The sequence below is a fragment of the Meriones unguiculatus genome, chromosome 10, assembly GCF_030254825.1.
Source record: "Meriones unguiculatus strain TT.TT164.6M chromosome 10, Bangor_MerUng_6.1, whole genome shotgun sequence".
Classification (NCBI taxonomy): Eukaryota; Metazoa; Chordata; class Mammalia; order Rodentia; family Muridae; genus Meriones; species Meriones unguiculatus.
The window spans coordinates 72,770,975-72,792,652 of record NC_083358.1 but is presented as its reverse complement, the minus strand read 5'-3'; the positions used below and the strand labels follow the sequence as shown (position 1 = coordinate 72,792,652).

General features: G+C 41.5%; 1 protein-coding gene across 2 annotated transcripts in view; it reads right to left on the bottom strand.

The window, feature by feature from the left end:
- Positions 1 to 2,058: 2,058 nt before the first annotated feature.
- The window catches only part of Tet2 (tet methylcytosine dioxygenase 2), an 82,669-nt gene continuing 63,049 nt past the window's right edge, over positions 2,059 to 21,678 (bottom strand). For both annotated transcript variants that reach the window (XM_021659362.2, XM_021659360.2), the window contains 8 exons: positions 21,286 to 21,376; positions 20,124 to 20,217; positions 19,290 to 19,498; positions 16,474 to 16,624; positions 15,703 to 15,792; positions 9,250 to 9,387; positions 7,497 to 7,836; positions 2,059 to 6,333 (listed from right to left, as the gene is read on the bottom strand). In XM_021659362.2, coding sequence (XP_021515037.1) covers positions 4,907 to 6,333; positions 7,497 to 7,836; positions 9,250 to 9,387; positions 15,703 to 15,792; positions 16,474 to 16,624; positions 19,290 to 19,498; positions 20,124 to 20,217; positions 21,286 to 21,376 — 2,540 coding nt within the window. In that variant the 3' untranslated portion in view covers positions 2,059 to 4,906. The remainder of the gene's footprint in view (positions 6,334 to 7,496; positions 7,837 to 9,249; positions 9,388 to 15,702; positions 15,793 to 16,473; positions 16,625 to 19,289; positions 19,499 to 20,123; positions 20,218 to 21,285; positions 21,377 to 21,678) is intronic.

The window sequence follows — 21,678 nt, the reverse complement described above, 5'->3', positions numbered from 1 at the left end:
TAGAAGGAATCTTCTAGCATGATGCAGAGGAAATGTTCAAAGGTACAATCTCCTCTTAAGGCTTACAAGCATTCTACTTAAATGTTCCTATTTCTAACCTATCCTCACCTTAGTTTTGATGGGTGCAGCATGCTGATCTTCCAGACAAGGTTCAATGACACGATCAGGCTAAATCAAAAGCCAGATGCTGTCTCCAGCTTTATACTTCATAACACTCCAATCAAGAGACCTGGCAGGCTGAAAAGCTGTCTCAGTGGCTTAGGGCATTTACAGTTCTTGCGGAGAATGCCACTGTGGCTGGGTATGGTGGCATAGGCCTTTAAGTCCAGCTCTTGTGAGGCAGAGATACGAGGATCTCTGAATTTGAGTTTGACCTACATAAGGAGTTCCAAGACAGCCAGGACTACATAGAGAAGACCCTATCTCAAATAAATTTCTCATATGCAGTGAACTTGCCTATTAATCCTCAGTCCTATGAATTTGACTTCATCCAGAAGGAAAAAGCAGTGAGATGCTTCTGTAACTATTCACCCAATACCTAAGCAGAATACTCATTTCAGCCTGAATTAAAAATCGAATAAAATGTCAAGTTGAGTAGAGTAAGCATTGTTGAAGTAGCAGAAAGAGAAGCTGCCAAGAGCATATTCATTGCATGAATATGTTAGGAAGAGTGGCTCCTTTAAATGAAAGGCCTAGCACAGACAACCAGAAAAATCTGCAAAATTTACCTAGTAAGAGGGCTATTAGAACAAAAGAACCTTTGTTCTGAAGCACACTGCTAAGGCTGGACCAATGTAAATTACAGTCAATTCCTTTCTAAGTATCTTTTGTGTTCGTCCATTTTCTCCTGGAGAGAGGAGGGAGGGGTGTAAGCAGAAGCTACCTGAACCCCTGGCCAGATGCAGGATAAGTCAGGAAGCAAAAGTTTCATGGAACAGACTTGGCCCTCATCCTAATTCTGGAGCAAGAAATCTGCATCCTGTTTCTGACAGAATACTCGGATATCGACACCAACCTAAAGCTCTCGGGGACATGAGAGGTCTGAGTCTCTCATGATTGATTCTTAGAATTGGCCGATGTGGGAACTGTTGTATATTTTAAAGCAGCTTGAGGCCCAGGGATGTGGCATAAGGGCATACTAGTGTGAGGGCAACTGCGTGAGGGGCAACAAAGCTTGATGAATGCTGGTTTCTGTCATTTCCAGCTGCCTGTCAAGTCCAAAGGCTTGGCAGAAGGCCTGCCTCTAGCATCTTTCAGATTTGTTAGCAACCCCAGCCTCTGATGGTTTGTGGGATCAGGGTGGACAAGGAAACAACAGGAAGAGCTTTTGAAGTTTCTAGTCTTTGACTGCTCCCTGACCTTGCAAAGGTGGACAGAGGGAGTTGGTGAATGTTCAGGCAGATGGACCATGAAAGTTGTGTGCCCTGAGAATTCAAGCTTATTGGGCCACAGCTTTCAAAGAGTTATGGCTGTTTCATGACGTGCTAGTCGCAGAAGCACCTGCGACTAAGCTGCAAGTTACCGGGCACCTAAGCTTGCAGCACCTGAATTACATTTGGTCCTTCCTCGGCCAGTGGAAAAAAATGTGGAAGAGGGAACTCCTTCATTATACGCATGATGAAAATGATCAGAACTCTTTGGGAGGCAAGGAAAGGGGACCATCTGTGACTTTGGGGCCAGCCTGGTCTACAAAGTGAGCCACAGGACAGTCAAGGGTACACGCAGCCCTGTCTCAAGATTGCCCTCCTTTGCCTTGTGGCTCTGGTGCAGTGAGGTTGTATACTGGCATGACTGGCATGCAGAGAATGGACAAAGCCAAAGACAGCTGTTTCATGACAAGCACAGCCCAGGGTCAGCAGCTGTGATCACCCCCTTCCTCATTACCTATGTCTATATATACAAAGAAAACTGGCTGGAAGGTGAACAGAAAAGGGGGTGACGAGCAGATATCCTGATTAGAGAAACAGTTTAACCTGTGGATGAATTATCATAAAACAGAATGTGTCTTGCTTTACCTTACGGATGGATCAAACAAACTTGTGCAATGGGATACTTGAGTGCATTAAATAAATATAAATTTTATTAAAACTCACATAGCATTATCGGGAATGATATAATAAACAGCTTTCAAATAAACTGCATTCATAACATTACAATACTTACAGTATTTATAACCACCCTCAGATTTTATAAACAAACCCAACATCTCATGAATGAAACTAAGTTAAAAAAATAAAGCATAGAAAAATGCACACAGTTCATTATCTTAGTGTCAAACTGCAAAAACTTTTCCTAACAAGTTAACCACTACCTTGTAAAGGGAGCTATACATCACTGTGCGTCAAGATGAAAAATTCATTCAAGTAATGTTGACACCACGCAGAAGCACTTTCAAGTATGGCTATGTAGTCGACCTGTTCCTATAGAAGCAAATCAGATTTGCTTTTCATTTGATCTAATTGACAGAGGTTGGATGTCATTTAATTGCCTTTCTTCCTACATGATCCATCCTCAAACCACACTCCCTGCTCCTGTTGGCCAGCAGTTTGACAAATTACAGTGGGTGACATGTAAAGCAAACATTCCTTAGAGATGGCCGGCTCAAACTTGTCACACACACCTGCTGGAAACTGATGTAGACTCAACATCATGGTGTGAAAAACCATTAAACTTGTGGTTCAGGGTGCAAAGTAGAGATTCTGAAAGCTTTAGTGACAATATGACCAGTAAAGGTCTCCACTGATCCAAGCTATTTGAGAAGCTGGTAAGCAACACTGGAGTCCTACTGCACAGCTCACAGCCAGATTCTAGGATTGCCGAGAGACACCTGTGGGGCATGAACCTGTATTGTGGGGCATGAACCTGTAGTCATTACTGGATCAAAAACCTTTGAGGACTTGGCCAACAGCCATGTGATGATCTCTTAGTTTACAATTTTCCCTTTATCAGCTCAGTGCATTCTATTTAAAACTTTGTTGAAAAACTCTCCAAACTTTTATTTTAGTCAACAAATTTATAAAATTAGTTTGTTATCAGCACATGTACAAGCAAAATAGGTGGGATTCAAAATAGAGTTCAATCCCCGAAAAAGAATATATTAACTGACAACTTTACATAAACACAGCTGACATGTTGGCATAAGAACGAGCTGAAATATCCCTGAATTTTTTTACAACAAGTTTGAAATTCAAGTTATACTTGCTAAGAAATCAAGTATTAAAAAAAGGTATGCTTTAATAAAAAAAATTTAAAAATGGTGGTATACAATGCTATAAGCTTTCACTCTAGTTTAATATCCCATTGCCAAACTAGTGTTGAGGTATATGACAAGTAGGAACATCACTCAAACTTAATGAAATCTTCGCTCACATTAGGATTCATGTGTAGCAGTCTGAGTAGCACCATCGTGATGTGAGTTTTACTTCAATCTCATATATATTATATATATACACACATGTATATATTTTTACAGTACTAAAATACTAAAGCATTGCATTAAAAAAGTTTTGTTTTACAATTTAATTTACTATACAACTCTTTCACCTTTTTATACAAATTAAGGATTTTAAATCACCACAGCAAACCAGCTGCCTATTTTGCTTAGGTTTTTGTTTCGTTTTGTTTTGTCTTGTAACCAACAGATTCACGCGGACTTCACCCTGCCTACTACTCATCTTATATGGGCATCAGTCCACCATCTTCCTGTAAGAAGAACACTTAAGCTTAGAAATGGCATCACAAAAGCGCGTGATTAACACAAAGGTAGCCTGCTGTCCTGAAGGACAGCAAGGGTGTACTCAGACAAGCTTTGCTGAATCTGTAGCATGCCGCTAGTTATTATCTGCAGTTTAAGCTGTAGACAAAGGAGCAATGAGCTTGTCATACCGTTTTTTTTCTTTATAGTATATCATGTAAGATGAGCACCAGAAAACATGATTTGTGGACTAACACAGGCCGTCAACAATGACATCGCTCAAATGTTTTAAAAGCTTTCCTTAAAAATAAAATTCTAAATGAAAGTAAACTTTTTTTTTAAGTCTCAGTACCTCAGCATTGTTCAAGTTGCCAAAGCTTACTTAGGTAGGCAAAGTGCTTCTAACACCACTTAAAATTTCAGTATACATGTATTTGCATGTATAAAGGCGTGTGTATGTACACAGTATGTTTATAGTCCTACAAGGACATCACCAGATGAGCACAATCCAGAGGCCTAAAGTGTCCACATTGAAAAACTAAGCTGAATAAGAACATGGAACATGTGAATGAAAGGTGTGCCGTTACTCAAGGGCACTATTCTGGTAGCATGAAAAAGGCATTGATTTTCTAAAGACACCATTTTTGTAGCACCATTTAATGTAACACCCAAAACAATTCAGTGTTTTGCCATTATTCACTTAAGCTTTCTGTAGCTACTTTGATAAATAAGTTAAGATTACAGTAAAAACTGCATGTTAAAAAGCCACAATTCCAGTATTTCAGTATGTCACATGTCAGCACCGGATTCCTGCAACTGCATGACTGCAGAACTGCGCTGTGACCACGCAGACCTGGTGTTGTTAGAGGTGGTCACGTGCGGGGTGGTGGGGGACATCTCCCACACATAACCTCAGCCAACGAGAGAGCCAGTGGTTTTGAAAACAAATTGTACAGCACTTTCTTCCTGCCTTCCCTTTGCATAGGATGCTTTGGTCTTTTTTTTCCTGGATGCTACCAGTGAGCATCTGGGAAGTCGGTAGAGATTAAGTACAATGGTAAAAATTATTTTGCTGGTGAGCTGACATCCCCTCCCGCCCCAAGCACACACACATTTCATTTATTGTGGTTGCTGAAACCTGTCTCGGCTGCCCACGCCATGAAAGCTATGCTCTGACAGGTTGTTCTTGATGGTCTGGCATAGCAAACGGCATCATACGTATCTGTTGTAAGGCCCTGTGACCTGAGTGAAGGCATATGGAGATGTAGTCACCGTGGAGTCTGTGGTCACAGACCCTGTGTTCTCAGCAAGAGACTGGATGAATCGCAGGTAATTGGGCGCAGGCGGTTCCTGCTGCTCTGTGGGTTCGCGTTTTACTCTTTTGCTGTGGCTTTTCTGAGGCTCATGATCTGGTCCACACTCTTCCTCTTTCTCCCGGGCCCTCCCAGCCACTTTGGCTTCCCAGAGAGCCAAGCCATGTTTTGGCTCATTCAAGTTCTTATGCTGGTAAAATACAAGTGAGATCCTGACCGGATTACCCCGGTTGGGAATATTTATTCGGGTTGTGGCATGAAGCTCGCGCTTTGCACACTCAATGAGGATTGAGCCGTGAGTAGGAACCACAGCCACCCCGCCGATGTTACAGTCCAGAAAGCTGTGCTCACTGTCTGACCAGACCTCCTCTTCTTCTTCCTTCACAGCAGAAGCCTCGCCTTGTCCCACCACCCCGGTCGGGTTGTGTAAAGGACCCTGGGCAGAATCGTTTCTGTCGTGATTAGGCTCAGGAAGCACCCTTGATAGCTCATTATCGGCATGGGAGGCCGTGCTGTCGTTCTCCTTGTTGTGGAAGGTGCTGTGGTTGGAGCTGCTCGCCGTGCCTGGGGCTGCTGCGGCATAGCTGTGTGTCCTGTGAAAGGTTGGCTGGTGCTCGCTGCTCTCACAGTCTAGGTTGGGGTTGCCCAGACCATACGGTAATCTGGAGGCGGCTCCCACGAAATGGCCATCCACCTCGGGGGTGGTGGGATAAGGAGGAAACGCTGCTGGGTGGTGCGCGTTTGGGTTTATGGTACAGTTGCTGAAGGAATCTCTCTGCACATTTTGGCTACTGTAACTTACATACTTAGAGGTGCTGTCTCCAAACCTCTGTTGGTAAAGTGTGTGGATGGGTGGGAGGTTCAGGTTACTGAGATGCTCCTGGTTTGGACATCTATACAGATCCCTGGGCTGGGACTGCGCAGAGTAAGAACCTAAGAAAGGGGAGCAGCTGTCCACCGACACATTCCCATTGCACTGATAAGCTGCATACTGGTTGTTCTGATTGAAAAGCCCAGGGTAGGCATTCATGGCATTAGAAGGACTCAAATATGAACCTGCAGCTTGAGATGAAGTGGGATAAAAGTTCACGTGGTTGGTGTCTCCGTAAACACCTGAAGTGTGTGAAGAGCTTGGGTAAGGACTAAGTGGACTGGGCCTCGTGTATGGATTGGTGGATCCCGAAGAGTAAGAGCCAATGGACTGACACTGAGCAGTGCTGGGCAAGACATGCTGTAGCTGTGTCTGCTGTGGCCTCTGCACCTGCTGGAGGTGCCTCTGCAGTGGCTGTGGCTGCTGTATGACAGATCCTGAGAGCCTCGATTGCTCTGTGGGAGAAGGGAGGAGAGCAGGAGCAAATACATTATTTCAAGAACATGAGTGGAGACGATGGCACAGGCAATCCTACCTACTCCTCAGCAAGGCAAGCCAGGGATCGAGCATTGTAAAGCAAGATGTGAACTTGTTTCATTACCTTCCCCCAACTCTACCTATCTATATATCCTTCCTCAACATAGCCTATGACCTTATCTTCTAGTCCAATGTAGTCTGATAAAGCAATGATTGTACTATGTAAAGTACCCCACCTCCCCCATTCTTGTTCCTAAAAAGAACATATTTTATTTCACTTTTTCTCAACTGCCAGAAGGTGACTTGATGAGAATGGCATTTAGGTATAAAGAGGATCCTACACATCTGGACAGTCTACTTCCCAGGAAGGAAATTTACACAACTGTTACATAGAGAACACCTTGAGATCTTACATTTCCGTAAGATGTTAGTGACAGTTATAGGCATAGTTTACCATCACAGAAAAACCAGTAAGATTTTTTTCACCTCAAAACAAAGATGCCTGGAAAGTAAATTGGTAATTTTAAAGAACGTTCTTGTAGTGGGGGCCAGACCAATCAATATACTTTAAAACAAAAACGAATTTCTTTTTAGTAGCTCTAATTATAGACAGCCAAGGGTTCTGGTGCCCAGTGTTCCATTAGGACTGGCAGTCAGAAGTTCTTTTGATGAGTGTAGAGCCTTACCAAAACCAGATCCAACCTCATCTTGCAAATTGCATTTTCAGACTTTTTTCAGTACAGTGCTGTTTTAATGATCACTTAGTGACCATTCCCTTCCCCTGTCTTGAGTGTTTTGCATTCTGTGAGGGTTTACTTGCATGGTTTAGTACATAGTATTTAACAAGGTCTGTTCCACTGTATCTGTGTCCAGGGGCTCCATCTGTAAACCTGGTGGACCAGGTTTTTGACCTGTGCTTTTGACCTAAATTGCCTGTGTAAAAGGTTTGTTACTTGTTTCGTATAGAACAACTCCAATGTCTCTAGTCTGAGATGGACAGGATACCACCTCTCAGACAACTTCAGGACAGCCTGAACCTGGCTGCTTGAGGGAAGAGTGTGGTAGAGCACCTTAACCACCCGACACCCCAAATAAGTCACCCAGCACATAAGCCCTCAAGGGTCACAAGAAATTAGTGTACCTGTTTGTTTTACATGGCTTGCGTTTTCCATCTGTTTGGTGCGTGAGGAAGACTTTTCCTTGTCGTTCTTATTCTCCAGGGAAGAAAGCTTTTCAGCTGCAGCTTTTTTGGCCTCCAGTTTCCTTTGTCGGCAACTCTTGGCTGGCTCAGGCAACATTCTAACTCTCCTCCGGAAAGAGTTAAGAACTTGAATGGAGCCCTTCCGTATCTTCTCCTCCTGACCTTCTGTACTGCCAAACTCATCCACAGGAGAGATTTTGTACAGAGGCAACACGTGAAGCTGCTCGTCCTTAGGCTGTCCTCCAATCTCCCGATTGTCTTCTCGAGTGAGGGTGCACACCTGGTGGGAGAGGAGATGCTCAGTTGCCAGCCAGGTGTGTGCAGGCCCTCTTCCTCAGTACCCAGTGTTGGATCAATGACATGCAGTGTCAAAACCAGAAGTGCCTGTTAGTGCTAACACAGAAGCCAGAGAAAACCACTGTGGAAGTGGCTGCTTTCATGCACTTCTAGAAGTCAGGGAAACCAAATGAAAGGCACTTTCCTGCTTTCCACATATTAAACACAGGTGGCAGGTTGCATTTCTTTCAAAAGAAGTGTCTGCTGTGTAACCACCACAGGTGGTGGGACAGGGAAGGGTGATGACATGACACAGTTCAACTTCCTTCAGACGCCTCACTGTTTGACGCCTCACTGTTTAAAAGAGCTTGCTATGCTCAAGGAACTCGACAAGGCGCCAGCAGGCTATGTGTCATGCATGGCTTCACGTGTCCTTTTTTGCTTTAATAATTTACAGGTACTTTTCTTGTTAGCCATGATAATCTTAATTTTGATTAACACTGTCTTATTTTATCCATTTATCATAGATATTAAAGGGCAAAAAAAAAAATGAATGGGGGACACCACCTCCCAAAAATGTGGCCATTCTAAATGACACATGAAGGGTGTTTCCCAAATTCAGGTCTCTGCATGTGTTTCTCTGCATGTTTATCACTGTTTAGTTCTCATCTAGAGTGCCTTTCCATCTTAGCCTGTAGCACCTGTGACCAGAGGCATGCTCTTTCACTTCCCACTCCCTTAAGAAAATGAGGACCTGAGTATACCTTCCACAATATAAATGGCCAGGGCTGCCAAGGTCATGAGTAGTTTATTTTGCAGGATCTAACTTCAAACTGGCTGATAGCTAATCTAACTGTGTTCATAACCAAGAATGTTAATCCATTGTGCCCACTGTAACATGTAGGCACAAACATTTCCATATTATTTTTTGGGGAAAGGGTATCTCAGAGCCCAAAATACACTGATTTTGCTAGATGGCAAGCCTCAGAGATTCCCATCTGCCCTCTATGAAGGATTAAGATGCCCTCTACAGCACTGGGTATAACATAGATGCAGGTATCCAATTCAGTTCAGGCCTGAGGGTAAGTATATTCCTGGCTGAGCAGATTCCATTAATTTTTAAAGATTGATTTCTGTTTTTAGTTCTATGTATGGATGTATTTATATCTACATGAGTTAACATGACTACAGAAAACAAGAGTGTACAAGTCACCTAGACCTGGCGTTATAGTGGTTGAGTCACCAGTACTGGGAATGGAAGGCAGGTCCTCTACAAAAGCTGGGCACACACAACTAGCTGTGTCATGTTGGAACACAATTCATCCACGAAAACACATGATCTGGATGTTCTATGCCAAGAACCATACAGTTGTGCTTTACACTGGCAGAAGCTATTAGGACCCTGGCGGCCACTCACCACTGTGCTGCCATTCTGCATGTTGTGCTGGTCTCTGTGGGCATGAGCACAGAAGTCCATACATGCAGTGACCCCTGAGAATGGTCGGCCTTCCTTCAGACCCAAACGGCAGTCCAGAGCGCGGTGTTCATATTCAACCTGAGGAATACATACATGTGAGTGGGAAAGCCCTTCAGAACAGATTGTTTTGCACTTTATATCTAGAATCTAATGGAATGACAAGAATAGAGCACACTCATGAACACTGCAAAGTTTCATCTGACAATATTGCTGAGGAAAAATGTATGTGTGTGGTGTGTGTGATGCCAGGTCAAACCCAATGTCAGAAGGCACTCCACTTACCTGGCCTTACTCTAACACTACCACTAACTGACCTATGCTGCCAGCTCTCAAATCCTTTACTTTCCTCCCTCTAAACCGTCTCATAACTCTTTGTATGGCCGATTTTAAAAACCTATTTGTTACTGATATACAAACATATAGGCATACTATTGCTAGTACAACATAAATTTCTAAAGATAACTTGCCTGTGAACATGAAGTAGACTTTTAAAAAGAGGTAGCCAGAGGGGTATCTCAGATGGTGGTGACCAGTGAGCACCATATCTGAGGGGCAGAGTGTGGGGAAGGGGAGCAGCTAAAACCAGACACTAAGGCTTCCTGGGCAAGACGGCACAACCTGTGAGCTGAGACCATTTGGATCCAGGTCATCCACGTACTTCTCCCAGGACTGAGTGGGGAGCATTCAATCTAGCTGCACTTCCCCTTGTCATGCCTCCCTCCCATAGGGCTCCTAGCACAGAACTCCCTGCTCAGTATCTGAGACAGAAAGTGTGACTCCCAGTGCCTCAGCAGCAGGCCAGCTGTAGTGGCCTCCCAGGGCCTCCAGCAGCTGTTCAGGCTCCCCAGGGCCTCCCCGCAGGCATCTGTACTGGCCTCTCAGTCCTGTGGCTGTGGCTGGACTCCCAGCAGGCCACTAGACCAGCCTCCAGTTCTGTGGCTGCAGCACAGCTGAGCTGATGGATCTCCTACACTTTCATTTGTTCAAATCTAGTAGGAGTAGAGAGCAGGGGGAACCCCTGTGCTTCCCAAATAGGCCTGCTAGAGAGGGAGAGTGCCTTCAAGTGAGTGCGTGCAGAGCCCCAGATCCAGGGTCGCTGTAGCTAGCAGCCAGACTTCCCTCCCACCACAGCCCCACTTTGGGTAACACACGGGTTCTTAGGGTAGTGTTCAACACTGAAGCCCCTGTTCTATGGGTCTACCAGTGGAGTCCAGGAAAACAATTCCTGTATCCCAAACAGATCAGAATACCAGAATACAGGCCTGTAGGCCACTGAGGTATTCAGGGAACCTGCACATAAGCATTCTGCAGGCACCTTGCCCTTCTGTGCATGTACCCCACCTCTATGCCCCACATTCTAGGCATCCACACTCTAACGCCCTGTCCTTCAAGGCACACTTCCTTGCCCATGCTTGCTCGCCTACACTTGTGTACCTGCACCTACTACCATGACCTTTCTCCCTTAGGTACAGCCAAACACCAATGTAGACTCTCAAACCAGTGAACCTTTCTCATCTTCCTGAAGAAAGATGGACCCAGTCTGAAGTATAGACTCCAGGAACAAACAGGGAAGGATATGGATAAGCACATGGCCAGAGGTCAACGTAAGAACACATCCAACAAAAATCAGGACATTGAGGCTTCATCAACAATCCTCAAAATAGTTTATTATAGGCACAAAGAGGAAATGAACAAATCTCTCAAAGAAATAACCACTCAAATGGAGGCAAATGAAGAAATGAAAAAAGCTCTTAAAGAAACACGGGCAAATACAGCCAAACAAATAAAGGCACAAGTAGAGGCACAATTCATGGCATAAAGAGAGGAAAAAAAACAAATCTTAGAAACATCTGTTTGAATCTACATTCAAACAGATGAAAGAAATGGTGCAAGGCATGAAAACAGTATTAGAATCAATAAAGAAGAGATCAGGAACCAAAGGTAAGCATCACCAACAGAATACAAGAGATGGAGGAGAGAATCTCTGGTGCTGAAGATACAGTTGCAGAAATTGCTACTTCTCTCAAAGAAAAGTAAAATCAGAAAGTCCCAAACACAAAACATCCAAGATCAAGGATGCCATGAAAAGGTGAAATATAAGAATAGGAATTGATAAGAAAGATTCCAGGCTCCAAGGTCCAGAAAATATTTAAGAAAAATCATAAGAAAAATTTCAACTTAAGGAGATGTCCATAAACATAAGAGGCCTACAGAACACCAATTAGACTAGACCAGAAAAGAAACTCCTCATGTTACATCATAGTGCCTTCATAAGAAAATTTGAGACATCTCATATAAGCAAGTTAATGGCTCACCTGAAAGCTGTAGAACAGGAGAAAAAAAAAAGACACACCCAAAAGGAGTAGATTCCAGGCTGAAATGAATTAGAAACAATTCAAAGAATCAATGAAACCAAGAGCTGGTTCTTTGAGAAAAATCAGTAAGATAGACAAACCCCCAGCCAAACCAACTAAAAGGCAGGGAAACTATCCAAATCAGCAAAAGCAGAAATGCAAAAGGAGACATAACACTGAGGAGATCCAAACAATCATTAGATCTTACAAAAGCCTATATGCCACAAAATTTCAAAATCCTAAGGAAATGAACTTTCTTGATAGATTCCATTGACCAAAATTAAATCAAGATCAGGTAGATTGAATAGTCATCTATCCCCCAGGAAACAGAAGCAATCAAAGTCTACCTTCCAAAAAAACAAGCAAACAAACAAAAAAAAAAACCCAAAAAACAAACAAACCCAGGGCCAGATGGTTTTAGCATAGAATTTTACCAGACCTTCAAAGTGCTAACAATTCCAACTCTCTTCAAACTATTCCACAAACAGAATGAATATTGACAAACTCATTCTATGAAGCCACAGTCACCTTGATACCTAAACTACACACAAAGACGCAACCAAAAAGAGAACTTCAGAATCTCTCTTATGAACATTGATGCAAAAATACTCAGTAAAATACTGGCAAACCGAATCAAAAAACACATAAAAGATATCATCCACCATGACCAAGGAGGCTTCATCCCAGGTATGCAGAACTGGTTCAATAAACAAATCCATCAATGTGATCTACCATCCTGCCAAATTCAGATTCAATGCAATTCCTATCAAAATACCAACTCAGTTCTTTACAGACCTTGGAAGAACAATCTCAACTTCATATAGAAAAACAAACAAACAAACAAAAAACACAGAATTGCCAAAACAATCCTGTACAACAACAGATCATCTGGAGGTATCTCCATCCCTGATCAAGCTGTACTACAGAGCAATAGTAATAAAAACTGCATGGTATTGGCATAGAAACAGAATGGTGTATCAATGGGAAGACCCCAAAATAAACCCACAGTTATGGACACTTGATTTTTGACAAAGATGAAAAAAGATCTTCAACAAACTGGATGTCTACATGTAGGAAAATGCAAATAGATCCATATTTACCACACTGCACAAAACTAAAGTCCAAGTGGATCAAAGACCTCAACATAAAACCTTGACCTCATTGGCATAGAAGACAACTTCCTGAAAAGGACACCAACAGCACAGGCTCTAAGATCAATAAATGGGATGGGAACTCTTGAATTTGAAAAGCTTCTGTAAGGCAAAGGACACTTTTGTCAGAACAAAATGAGAGCCTATAGACTAGGAAAGGATCTTCACCAACCCTGTATCTGACAGAGGGCTAATATCCAAAATATATAAAGCACTTAAAAAATCAAGTAATCCAATTAAAAATGGTGTAAAAGTTAGAGAATTCTCTGCAGAGGAATATCAAATGACAGAGAAACACTTCAAGAAATGCTCAACATTCTCAGTCATCAGGGAAATTCACCTTACATCCATAAGAATGTCTAAGATTAAAAACTCAAGTGACTAAAAACACATGCTGGAGAGGATGTGGAGAAAGGGGAACCTTCCTCCATGCTGGTGGGAATGTAAACTTGTACAACCACTCTGGAAATCTCAGATAATTCGTAATAGTGCTTCCTCAAGATCCAGCTGTACATACATCCAAACTATGCTGAAGTATACAGTAAGAACATTTGCTCAATTATGTTTGTAGCAGCTTTATTCATAATAGCTAGAACCTGGAAACAACCCAGTTATCCCTCAACTGAGGAATGGATACAGAAATTGTGGTACTTTTACACAATGGAATACTACTCAGCAACTAAAAAGGAGGAAATCATGAAATTTGCAGGCAAATGGAGGAAACTAGAAAAGATCATCCTGAGTGAAGTATCCCAGAAGCAGAAAGACACACACGGTATATACTCACTCACTTATAAGTGGTTATTATATATGTAGTATAGGATAAGCATACTAAAATCAGTACACCTAAAGAAGCTAACTAAGCATAAAGGGGGACCCTGGGTAAGATGCTCAATCCACATTCAGAAAGGCAAACAGGACAGATACACTTTGGAAGACGGAGAAAACAGGGAACAGGACAGGAACCACACAATGCCTCTGAAAGACTCTACCCAGCAGTGTATTAAAGAAGATGCTGAAAGCAAAGACTCATCATGACCAAACCTTTGGCAGAGTACAGGGAATCATAAGAAAGAAGGGGAGTTAGTCTGTTGGGGAAAGGATAGGAGCTCCACAAGGACCAAATATATCTGGGCACAGGGCCTTTTCTGAGACTGACATTCAACCAAGGACCATGTATGGATATAACCTAGAACCTCCACTCAGATGTAGCTTGTGGTAGCTCAGTAACCAACTGGTTTCCCAAAGTGAGGGGAACAGGGACTATTTCTAACAGGAACTCAATGACTGGCTCTTTGGTCTCCCCACCCCCGAAGGGAGGAGCAGTCCTGTTAGGCCACAGAGGAGGGCTTTGCAGCCAGTCCTGAAGATACCTGATAAAACAGGATCAGATGAATGGGGAGGAGGTCCCCCCTATCAGTGGACTTGGAAAGGGGCACGGTGGAGATGAGGGAGGGAGGGAGGGAGGGAGGGACTGGGAGGGAATGAGGGATCGGGACACGGCTGGGATACAGAGTTAATAAAATGTAACTGATAAAAAAATAATAAAATAAAAAGATGCTGAGACTCATAACCAAACTTGGGCAGAGTGCAGGGAATCTTATGAAAGGGAGATAGAAAGACCTGGAGGGGGACAGGAGCTCCACAGGAGAGCAACAGAACCATAAAATCTGGGCACAGGTCTTTTCTGAGTCTGATACTCCAACCAAGGGCCAGTCATGGATATAACCTAGATAACCTAGAACACCTGCTCAGATGTAGCCCATGGAAGCTCAGTATCCAAGTGGGTTTCCCTAATAAGTGGAACAAAGCCTGTCTCTGACATGAATATTGGCTCTTTGATCACCTTCCCCTGTGGGGGGAGCAGCCTTGCCAGGACACAGAGGAAGACAATGCAGCCAGTCCTGATGAGACTAGGGTCAGATGGAAGGGGAGGACCTCCCCTATCAGTGGACTTGGGGAAGGGCATGGGAGGAGATGAGGGAGGGTGGGTAGGATTGGGAGGCAATGAGGGAGGGGCTACAGCTGGCATGCAAAGTGAATAAAGTGTAATTAATATAAAAAATTAAATCTATAGTCAAGTTGGAAGATACTCTTGTGTAGATGGTACTCCTGATTATAGTTACTATCTAAAATGTCTTAAGTTTAGAAATCCAATCACTTTCCTCACCTTTAATGCATACTTGTGGATCCCTATAGGCTAATCCCACATTCTTATTTTGCACCACAGTCAAGATCAGCTTTTTCTGTATGCCTACCCCTATCCTAGCTTTAAAAAAAATATAACAGTTGCTCTGCTTTGTTTCTTTTTAATTTATTTCACTCACACTGATCTCTTACTGTCTGTCTGGTTGTAAGCAGGCTTTGGCTTGAGTTCACTGGATGATAGTTGTGGATGTCAATCATGAGGTGGGTCTCATAACCTGGCTAACAGGTAACCTAGTGCTGGTAAAAAAATTCAGCCAAAGCATGTCTTTGTGGTTTTCCTTTCTTCATAGAGACAAAGTCTAACAATAATCTGATACTTGGACATACACTGCTACTATATGGATAGTCCTATATAGTCGGGGTCAAAATCTTCACATGGAAATAAATTAGTAGATAAAGCATCAGTATAACTGAAAACCAAAAGTATGCATTTTTAATGGCATACTTCATACACTGGAAACAATTCAAGTAGTTTAGAAAACATAAGGGTAACACCAGTTTCAGTGGGCCCAAGGCCCATAACATGTAGTAAGTACACTTACATACATGTACAGAGTTCCTCATATACATGAAACAGAAAATTGAGCAAAGGTTAAAAAAGAATGGCTCCTTCAAATAGTTCTGGACTAGATAGGTCACCAATAATGGAGTCTGATTCAACAATAGTTGCTTAAACTTACCTGATTATTGTATGCATCCGGTGCAAGCTTCTTGTATATTGGAGCAATAAGAGTAGCCAGGTTTTGCAAATGAGATTCTAGTTTCTCTTCCTGTTGAAAAACCTTCCAATTAAACTCAAGCTAAACATGGATATATAAATGCTTAGACATAAACTTAATGTTTTTCTTACTATAAGAAATATTAAAATCTTCCTAAAATAACTACTTCTAATATGAATTTGTGTGCTATTTTGAGTTCAGAGTTGGATGGACTGAATTTCTAGTTCCATGCAGACAACTGACATTTTGTAAATACAAGTCTATGCTGGGGTGGAGTGTGGTGAATAAGCCAGATGATTTACAGGAACGTTTTCCTCATTAAATGTTCATTAAGGGAGACGAAATCTGTCTACAGAATCTAAACCTGTCTACAGAAGTTTAAATGACCTAAATGACTAAAAGTTTCTGGACTGGCTACATTCAAGACCCAACACTCCAAGCTCACAAAAGGTTTTCAGATAAACTTCTAAAGTGTCATACTTGTTGGTTTATAAATTCCCACTGACATTCTTGAAGAGACAAACTTGGTCCTTATCTTGGATGGCTCACAACCACCTGTAACTCAGTTCCTGGAGCTATGGAACCAAGGCCATGAATGAATGCTGTTTATTGGCTTGCTCCCCAAGGCTTGATCTGGCCCACAAGCCCAGTGTCATCTATATAAATCACCTATATATCAATCATATATATAGATAGATTAAAACTAGGTTATTTATTAGGAAACAAACCAACCTCTTTTGGGTCATCTCCAAGTAGCTTAAATTTCCTTGGGTTCTTGCTTCTGGCAAACTTACATCCATTATAATACATGCTCCAAGAACAACCAAAAGAAAATGAGGCACCAGAGGTGTGTGGATCCAAGCCCTGACAAGCACAGGTTCTCCTGAGAGATCAAAGGACAAAGTTCAAGATTATAGATATTACTCTGTCTTCTATCAGGAGCAAAGTCATCTATTGATACCTTATTGTGTGACAAACCATTTCTTAAAGAGAGGGATTATTGCTACCTTTTAAAATTTTGACTGAGTATCCCTTGAATTCATGTAGTTGTGTGATGTGTGCCAAAGATAATGGTTTTTAATGCATTGGTCATTTCAATTTCCTTACTCATTTTTATTATGTAATAAACTTTTTGTAATCATTGTAATATGTAATCATTTGGTGCATTGTTTTTAAATGTTATATATATACACATTTTGACAAGAAAAGGGAAGGAAAATGACCAAGCTCATTTTACAAATTACTGTGGCACCTAAAGTTTTCTTTTAAATATATTAATCACAGGTTATTTACTTTGTATCCCAGCCATAGCCCCCTCCCTCATTCCCTCCCAATCCCACCCTCCCTCCCTAGTCTTCTCCCTGCCCCTTTCCAAGTCCACTAACAGCAGAGGACCTCCTCCCCCTCCATCTGACCCTAGCTTATCAAGTTTCCTCAGTCCTTGCTTCAATGTCCTCTTCTGCGGCCTAGCCAGGCTGCTTTTCCCTCGTAGACACCTAAAGTTTAAAGACAAAACTATTGACCTAACTTCCCAGATGAACACATATGGACAAATTCTTCCAAATCATATTTAAAAACAGATTAAGACCATACATCCTGGTAGTGTTGGAGTCATTCCAATGAATCAACATTGGCTCACACAGACTAAGTACAGAAATTAATAAATCACATAATGTTCTCAGACTTTAATAAAAAGCCTTTAGCAAAGTTCAACATTCCTTCAGGAACTACAAAGCTAGTCAACATATATATTTTTAATTATTTATTGTGTATACAGTGTTCTGCCTGCATATGTGCCTGTGTACCAGCAGAGGGCACCAGATCTCATTACAGATGGTTGTGAGCCACCATGTGGTTGCTGGGAATTGAACTCAAAACCTTTGGTAGAACAGCCAGTGTTCTTAACCTCTGAACCATCTCTCCAGCCCTAGTCAACATATATGAAGTAGTGACTATCTCCTCTCAAGAATGCGGCAGGATTATTCATTCTCACTGCCACTTTTAAATTCAAGGCTAACAGTCATTTTAGCAAAGTACAGAATTAAAGAACAGCATATAGAAGAAATCAGATTTTGCAAATGATTTTTGATAAAGGTTTTAAAATAAAAATTTGAAAAATACTGCTTGAAGAATCAATGTACAGCAGAACAAAGCTAGATTCATCTCATCTCACTCACGAAATTGATATGGATAAAAAAAGGTGAGTGTTCCTTATTTTTAGTCTTGAACTCTAGCCATGAGGGGAACTGTCCACATTAGGGTAGGCCTACCTACCTCAAATAACCCTATTTGTAGGAATGCCCTCAAAGTCATGCCCAGAAATGTCTCAAAGGTGCTTGTCAAGCTGAGATTATATGGCACAAGAAAAATCTTTACCCAATAAATTGCCAATGACCAAATGTAGAATATTTAAAGAACTAAAACTAAATACTAAAAAAACTATACAGCCAATAAAAAGGCAGGAAATATAAATGGCCAGCAATTATGTGTTAATCAGGGAAAATAAAATACACATTAAAACTGCTTTGACATTATGTCACTCAATTCAAAATGGTTTTAAGGGAAGAAATGAAACATGCTATTGATGTGGGAAGAGAGGAACCTTTACATACTACAGGTATGGATAGATGTCATTGTTGAAGCTCCTCAAAGAGCTAAAGCGAACCATCATGCCAAGGCTAGGCCATGGCTATGCCACTCGGTATGGTTTAGCTTGTGGTTCAGTTAGCTTAACACAATCTTAAGTTCATTTCTCTTTTCCTGAAAAGGATTTCACTTTTCCTTATGGTTCAAAATGTATTTTGTGCGTGTATTTATTGCATTTTTCTTTATCCATTTATCATTTGGTAGACATTGATGCTGGTTGTGTTTCCTGGGCTTTTAGGCATAATGCAACAAGCATGGATGTACTAGTATCCTTCCCTAAGTTCCTCAACAATTTAGACTCCAAACCCAGCCCTAAAGAGTCTGTTGCAAACAGTTACTTCCTCAGCAAGAGGAACATTTCTTCACTTTTAAGTAATCCTTTTCCAGAACTAACAAAATAATTTGATAGACTAAAGCAGTTCATCAGAAGTCATGGGTTAGGAACTGAACCTTTTGAATAATCATTGAGCTGAGGGCAGACAAGCACAGACTATGAGACTTTTGATCAACTCTCAAAATCAAGTGAGTTTTGAACGGTATGAGCAGCTTAAAATCAGACATGGATTACTGTATAATCCAGCTAAGACTGAGAAACTACAATGAGCACATTTGGTTGGTAATGTGATTGGTAAGCATGGGCATGCCTTTCTGTAATCCCAGCAAGTGATTCTGCAATTAGTGTCCAAAATAGAGGTATAGTAAGCATATTAAGGTATATTAACCAACTGTGAGAAAAATGTAGGAGCCTGCCTAACAGTATGTTTGACTACACAGCAGTGACATGGAGCAGTAGTGAAAAAAGTTGAACTACAAAATATATTACTTAAATGAAAATCAATCTCAAATTCTACAAAACTTTTACTAAAGGGGCAGCCACACTGAAAGGGCCTAACTCCACTTACTCTTCATTGTGGGCACAGCGGCGGTTGGTGTGTGCGCCATGCTTGCTCAGAGTGTCTTTAAGGTCTGAGTAGAGTTGGGAAGCCAGAGCCTGCGGGATCCCTTCCCACAGCATGATGAGAATCACAATCACTGCGGTCTCACAGCTGTGGCCAGCTCGCTCTCGTACCAAACACAGTAGTTTCTCCTCAGTGCTCTCTCTTCGAATCACCTGTGTAGATCAGCAGCACGTCCAAACAGCGCCAACCCACAAAGAAACAGAGCAAGGATCAGTTGGAGCCTGTGTGTAAATATTTTGTCTGCCTGCAGACATACAGTGGAAATTAATGATTAGCAGGCCATGCCTGGTATAGTGGCATCGTTACATGCTACTTCCTGGAGCAAGACTACAGAGAAGACATGTAAGGGCTTGGCTGGAAGTGGCACCATAGATATTAACCTGGGATCCAAGGATTAAGGACTGTTTCTTTACAAGTGGTCCTCAACCTTTCTAAAGCAGCTACCCTTTATGAAGTTCATGTTGTCATGACTCAACCAGAAAATCATTTGCGTTGCTACTATATAACTGTAATTTTGATAGTTTAGGTTTTCCAATGGTGTTAGGTGATCCCTGTGAAAAAAGTGGGTTGGAGGTCAGACCTAAAGGTTGGGGGTCACTGCTTTGAATCATATTAAATATCATTTTAATGGCCTGTTCATAGTATTAGAACTACTCTACCTTAGAATACATGAGGACATGTAGGGTGTTTTCCTTCCAACTGGCAATGCTAATTCTTGAGCTTAGATGAGTGAATAAAAATGATCAAAGAACAAGAGCACTGACAAGTCACACTTACCCATTTAGCAATAGGACATCCCTGAGAACTTTTGCCTTCTTTACCAGTATAGATGACTCTTTCAATCCTAATAGCTTTACCCTTCTGTCCAAACCTTAAAGAAACACACACCCAATTAGATGACCTCAAGAAGCAAAGTATTTAAGTGTAATTCTGCTCAACAGCAACATCCTATCCTAAGACTTTAAGGGTTTAATTTTTTAAATTGGTCTGAGCCAAGCCTTAAATCTTTTCTTCAGCATCCAAATACACCAAATTGTAATGAATGTCCATTTGGGTGAAAAATACCAAGTGCAAAATAAGTTTGCTAAATATAATTTTTGAAACCATATACTAGTTGATTTTCATCCATCACTAAGATTTCTTACAACTTGGAGAACTGCATTGTTTTTATATAGAAATCTTGTGTTTCTAAAGAGATCGGGCAACTCTAGAAATAAATTGTTTTCCCCATAGGTCAGAGTGCAGTGTACTGTTAACATAAGTGCTTAGGGAAATTTACTACTTCTGTCAGGGTGTTATGGGTGGGGAGTGGGCTACATTTTGGATTCTATAATTAGTGGTGCTTTTGAAAATAAACAGTACTGTGTGCGCTGCCCATACATATGCAAACACATTTTAACTTGGCTATTTCTTAATAGCATCACAGACCCCCTTGCTCAGGGCACTATCTATAGGAAAGACCTCCAACATACAGGAATTAAGGACTGACAGTTTGAAAAGTAAATGGAATCTTAGTCAACCTTTCACACTTGCTTTCTTTTGTAAGAGAAACAACTCATTTGCAAAGCTAAGAATTTAACTCAATGATCCTTACTCATAGCTTTCCCTTATTTCTTTGATACAAATAGGAAGCCAAGTGAGGCCCCTGTTTGCAGCCCGTGCCAGCACTCTTGTGCCTAGCAGGTTGGCTGGACGATTTGCTTGTGCCTGGGTTTTCTAGCATCTATCTCCAAGGGGGCAGCCTGTGCCAGCTAAGGACTATTTGTGCTGTCAAATATTGTGACTCTATAGTGAATAGCAGTGTATTGGGTTGGCAACCCTGGAATAGCTAAGCCTGATAATTACTTGATTTACACTTGTTTACTGCTGTGTGAGGGGACTGGAAAAACTGCTGTATACAAAGAAGCATTAATCTGCCCTGTGCCTTTGAGTTAATTACCTTTCTTCCATGATTGTTCTAATAGCTGCCACATTAGGACCAGCTCCTAGTTGGGTATAAAAAGGACCTTCATCTTTTTCAATAATTTGTTCTGTAGAGATAATAGAAGATTATTATTTTAGACCTCAATTATACTAAAAATTAAGGCTACATCCACAAAGATTATTCCCCAGCTGCACATTAATGGCCCTAAGTAACTTTAACTTATTTCTTTATAAATTAAACAACATTGGTGGGTTGATTCACTAGAAAATGTGCCAAGTAATATGGCTCCTGGAAAATTATCACTATTTCAGATACAGTATAACATTTTAATACAAAAAGTATGTAGAATCAAACAAAAAATTGAAATATGAAGGAAGCTACAATGTACTTTTTTGAACAGAAAAAAGT